Source organism: Pyrgilauda ruficollis, unplaced genomic scaffold (genome assembly GCF_017590135.1).
Source record: "Pyrgilauda ruficollis isolate IOZ18807 unplaced genomic scaffold, ASM1759013v1 scaffold14, whole genome shotgun sequence".
Lineage (NCBI taxonomy): Eukaryota > Metazoa > Chordata > Aves > Passeriformes > Passeridae > Pyrgilauda > Pyrgilauda ruficollis.
The window spans coordinates 10367748-10373747 of NW_024512543.1; the positions used below are offsets into that span (position 1 = coordinate 10367748).

Genomic DNA, 6000 nt, shown 5'->3' on the forward strand with positions numbered 1-6000 from the left:
TGGGCTCTGGGAATAAAAAATGGGAGTCTGGCTTCAGCTATGTTTCTGCATGTGGATGTTCTGCCTGTTGTCCTCACAGTTTACAGTTTAGTCACCCAGGTTTGGTGCTGCAAAGAAAACAATTGCTGAGAGAAGGTGTTGAATGTTCTGTGTCAGATATGCAGGACACACTTGCTTAAAGCATTTCTACTGAAAAGATGTAAAATCTTTATACTGTGTGTTATGTATTTCTACTTCCTGGGGTACACACACATGCAGAGAACAAAACAAAAACAGTCACAGGGGATATAAAATAAATAGCCTTTTGCAAATATATGGGTAATCAAACTTGTTTTTATATTATGATGTGTAACAGGTACTTTGAAATAATTAACTTCAGCCTGATCTTCTGAAAGGTACTTCTTAAAAGTTATTTTAAAGTTCAGATGCAGAGGGATGAAAGGAAATCTATTACATTTTTAAAGCAAATGCCTCTCTCAAAGGAGTTAAGGAAGTACAAATATGTCTCATATGACTGATCAAAGTTCTATTCACTGTATCTTCAAAGGGAGAAAATAAAAGTAAAATCAAGCTTTACTATATTAACATAGACTGAAAATTATGAGAAAGCTCAAATGCTTCTTTTTGTCGAAGAAATCTGCTATATTGTTAATCAGCCTTTATCAAACTTACGCGAAATTAGATAAAGATATGATAATGGGGTCAGAAATCAGAAAACCCACAGCAGCTAAGTCAGACACCTGACAGAGAAGAGCCTTCTAGCCATTGTTGAAAAAGCTTTTTTTAATATAGTAGTATGCTCTTGTGTTTCTGCTAACTCTGAGAAATGCAACATAATTCTGATGTGGGAACATGTGTTCAGTCTGAAGAAAATTCCCTTCATAAAATGGGGTACAATGACAAGTAAAAATGCATCTTTATTCTCACCGACATAATTACTGTCTTGATGGAATTCGGTTTCATTTATTTGTCTTCTAAGTTGCCAGCAATTCTATCACTGTTCTAATATAAACAACATTTTAATGCCTTGGACTTGTGGAACTCCTTGGTTGTGAAAATTGGAACTTCCTTTAGAAAAGTTAATGCAAGGCCTATTATTGCAGGATAAATTTGAAAATGTAAATTCTAAAGGTTCAAAGGGAAGTAAAATACAATTTTTGTGGTGGTAGTAGAAAAAGAAAATTTACTTGCTTTTACATTTGATTGGTTACAGATCATTAATTTTAAAAAGCAGAGTTGCTAGTGTTCATATAGATGTTTTCATTTTATACTGAAGTAGAATGTACTAATTATTTATCTATCTATTTATTTATTTATTTGTTTACCAAATCTGATCACCAGAGGTCTGCTTAAGATTCTGCAAAATTTCATGCTTTTTAGTAGCAAATATGCAGGGATTCTGTGGGGTTTTTTGGTGGGATTTTTGGTTTGGTTTCACTTAGTTTTTTGGGGGCTATTTTTGTTGTTTAGTTGATTAGTTTTTTTTTTTTTTTAACCCAGACATTCCAGACCCTGACATTCTTGAGAAGTGTTATTATACATTGGTTGTTGATTTTTGTGGTATATTTCAGTCACACACAGTATTAATGACTTCTGTTTTTATTTCTAAGGTTTGTCGAGTTGCCTATGAAATTATGCAGACGCTGCATCCAGATGCTTCGGCGTATTTCCATTCTTTGGATGATATCTACTACTTTGGGGGACAGAATGCTCACAACCAGATTGCTATTTATGCTCATCATCCACGAACTGCTGATGAAATTCCTATGGAACCTGGAGATATAATTGGAGTAGCTGGAAACCACTGGGATGGTTATTCAAAAGGCATCAATAGGAAATTAGGAAGAACAGGCCTGTACCCTTCCTATAAAGTTAAGGAGAAAATTGAGACAGTCAAGTATCCTACATACCCAGAGGCTGACAAGTAGATTAAAAGGAAGACATTCAGCAATTATTATAAGAAAACTCAGTTTTGATTGGTTCAAACCAGTCAACAACACACTAACTATTGGTTTCTATGGGATTCGAATTTGCATTTTATCATGCGGTTAAAATCAAAGCCTTTGCAATGAAACTGGACAAGAAGCTGAGAACAAGTGGATGAGCTATTGTCTGAACTTACTCTTAAACATTTTTGTTATATGCACTCTCACACATGCACACACAAACCCACGTACAACAGGAAAACTGTTGTTTTATACTTCTTGTCTCTTTGCAGGAGTTGTCCCGGTCATTAGTCTTACGTGAGCTCTGGGCTCTTTTCTCTGCCATTAATTGACAATAATGTTCAGACTTAAAACACTGCCACATTGTGTAATTTGAGTGACATGAACATATTTTGTATGTGCAAAATTTGAAACATGGTGCCTATATTTGAAAAGTTTGTGACCTTTTTAGAAGAGCCATGCCTGTTTCACAATGGGCAAGAGTCCACTTTCATCTGGTGTTACCGTGACCACTGAACTTGCTTCAAAGAACAGATTCAGATTTCAGACTAGATTTCTTTACAAGTTTGGGGTTTTTTTTTAGCATTCCATTGATTACTTCTCATCATTAATAAAATAAAGGTTACATTCAACAATCAAGTAGTCACTGTCTCTTAGGAGCTTTTGTAAACAATGCCATGAACAGATTCTTTAGTAGTGGTAATTTCTGGACATTGCCTTTGATTGAAAAAACCAACAACACAAAATCCACAAAAGAAGGAAAAGGTATCCAGAGTTTCATTGAATTTTAAAAGGCATGTGTAATGCAGCAGTCATGTAGGGCACAGTGCTGCTCAGCTTTGTGGACAGTCAGTAACAGCAGGATTATTTCAGTGGCTAAATTGCTTACATTTACCCTCTGACACTATTTTATTTTCTGTTTCTCTTCTAAAAATAATTCAGGATTTAGGGTATTATGGATGGCCACTTAGCATTTTGGCATTGACTGTAATTACTTTTAAGTAAAATACTTCAGGTTATCCCATTTATAGAACCTGTCAGTCTGGAGTACTTTAAAAAAATCTAACAGCTTACCCAAAAATAGTAGGTTACAAGAAACTATACAAGGATGAACTTTTATGCATGTCATAAGATTATTAGTACTTCTTACTATTTTGAAATCTCTTGCCAGTCAGCTCTCATTAAGAAGAGAGATAATTTATAAAATAATTTTACAAATAAATTAATAGATTTGATGGTTGTATATATAGATACATATAATATGTAAGATGACAAGAGATTGTTTCCAAATAAAAAGAATATTTAATAGCATTTTATAGTTTCTAGTGCAATCCAATTTGGATTAATGGAGAGCGGAAAGTGTTTACTATTCAGAGTCTGAGGAAATGCCACATGAGTAAAGGTTAAAACAGCATGGCTAGTTGACCTTAACAAAGCAAAAATATGCTTAATTATATTTATGAATAGACCATGGACAGTGTTTACATAGCGAATGGATGCACTTGACCATGAATAAATTTTAGGCTGAAAACTAAAAGGAAATCTCTGGCAATGTGCAGTTCAGCAGCAGGCTTTCAATTGAAGTAGTGCTGAGATGGAACTGGATTGGTATGTGAAGGAATTACAAAGTAGTACTTTCTGACACTACTTTCAGGACTGATCCTGTAGATCCCCTTCAGTAATATGTCCCTCAGCGGAAAAATTACTTTGCATCTTGAAAAAGAGCAACAAAATCAAAGATGAAAATCTCTGGGGGAAAAAATAGACATTTACCATAGTGTTAAATAGACGTATCAATGAAAATGGCCTTAGGTACCAAATGAGATATAAAGACTGATTGAAAATAATGGAAAGTTAGTAAGAGCAGCCAGGAAGTACTAAAGATGAATTTTTGCGACAAAAGATGCCTAGAGTCAACTGATGTTTCTGTGTTTTGGAGCTGCTAAGGAAGCAGCTTTATGTAAGTTTCCTGTCTAAGTGATACTGGTAAATTTTCCACTAATTCAGGCAAATACTATATTTCAGAGGTACAAGTGTAGGCTAAATAATTTATTTTTTTTACTTTATTTTGAGTTGTCCATATAAAGCTACTGCTACTTTCCTTTTCAACTTGAAAAAAATAGAAATCCATGAATATTTCTTCCACAGCAATTAGGTCAATGCTTTTTTTTTTTAAAAAAAACAAACTAGTTTAATTGTTTCTCCACAAATACTACATTAGCTAATTGGTATACATTTATAGCCTTTGAAAATGTTTTCTTTTTTAAGCTGTTTATTTACAGCTTCAGAGCCCATAATTTCTAGCTCATTTCTTAAAGCGTGATTCAGAAATAGTATTCATAAATAAATTGACAGTAAAGTTTTCCTATAGTTAGGTAACTCAGTTAAAAATACAATGAAAGAAGAGAAATAATAGAATATCTAAGATGAGCCCAAAGGCAAAACAGATGTGGGAATAAGAGAACTGAAAACCCTGATGTTGTGGAAGCTGTACCTATATAATGTGGCAATTCCTCAGCAGACTGTATCTGACAAAACATTGGCAAGGTACACATGCCTCCTTACATATTCTAAGTACCTAATGAATTGTTAGGTCACCATCTTTGAGAAAATGATCATGAAATTATACAAAATTACAGCATTACTGTTATCAATTCAGAAATGTACTAATGTAGATGCTATGGTCTTATTCCCCAGGGTCACATGATCCTCTAGTGCTCAAAGTTCAGTACTTCTCAGAGGAAGAAATCTAGCAATACCCTGCTTGCTGGATGCATGTTTCTAGAGATTTATTTCCTTTAAGACTACCAATTAGTTATGTTTTGGAATCCTGGGACATTGGTACATTAAAGCTGATTTTGTTTTATATTAAACAAAATGAATATTTGAGACTTTATTCTCGCTGTACAGTGGGGTCCAGGTAATATAGGAGGATCGATGGGTACATGGAAAAGAGACCCCCAGATTTTTATTGTAGCTCACAGAAAAGTGAAATAATAGGAAATAAAAATTTTGCCTTGAATACCTGGGAGAAAGCTGAATCTTTTGAAGGCTATGAACTCATTAAGTTACTAGCCAGAATGCTCGTGAGGAAGCAAGCATACATCATGTTTCTTCTGTTTACCTTGCAGCACTGCAGCAATCCAGTGTTTTTTGCTGCATACCAAAAACCTTCTCTGATATCCATAAAACAACAAGCCTTCGTACCCCCTTAAACAGCTGCTGAATAATTAAATTTTTCTCTTTAAGAAACTGTACATGTGTGTGTGCATGTTGCATACATAAAACCCAATCCGAGCAGTGCTCTTGTGTTCTTCGCTATTTTACGTTATCACTGTCGCATTCTCTAAAAACTTACTTTTCAGGTACATGTAATCTTTGGAAACTTCATATTCTACGTGCTGCTTGGAAGCTAAGAAATTTATTTTGAGTGATTCAGTTAAGTGGTCTTCTGTGACACTGATGTACCACCGACCTGAGTTCTTGATTTTCAGGCCAGCCCATGGTCAGATGCAGAGGATTTACAAGTTTTCTCTACCAACATCCTGCCCATGTGAACTGCTGAGTATTATAGATTTGTTCATGAAGGATGATGTTTTATTTCAAAGTTTTTACATGCTTTTTTATGTTTACCTTCAGATAAGTCTTTTGTTTAACCCTTCTGTCACTGAATTTTAAGAAAACTTTAAGGAAAACAGATTATTCTCCCTTACCAATTCTCTGAAAGGAGATCTGATGATATCTTTTTTACAGAGAGATAGTCACAATGTAAATGTTTCCTTCATAATGGGTTTTATGTTTCTTTGGTTTGCAATTATAAAATAAGGGTCTTCTGAGCTAGGAACATAATAGAAAATAAGTGGATGATTTTCATGATAAATTCTTGATAGGAGGAGGGAGATTTTTCGTCATGCCAGTGGAGTAGCACCTACCATTTGGAACATTTTATAACAGTGAATGGAACTTGGGTTTTCCCAGTCATTAGTTTCTTCACAATGTAATCTCTGATGTGACTGGGGAACCCAGATTTAAAAAAAATTGCTTAGTTTGGGAA

General features: G+C 34.5%; 1 protein-coding gene across 3 annotated transcripts in view; it reads left to right on the forward strand.

Annotated features, from left to right (window-relative positions):
* Positions 1-2581, forward strand: part of FUT8 (fucosyltransferase 8) — an 80231-nt gene extending 77650 nt beyond the window's left edge. For all 3 annotated transcript variants that reach the window (XM_041460059.1, XM_041460060.1, XM_041460058.1), the window contains exon 13: positions 1611-2581. In XM_041460059.1, coding sequence (XP_041315993.1) covers positions 1611-1928 — 318 coding nt within the window. In that variant the 3' untranslated portion in view covers positions 1929-2581. The remainder of the gene's footprint in view (positions 1-1610) is intronic.
* The last annotated feature ends 3419 nt before the right edge of the window (positions 2582-6000 follow it).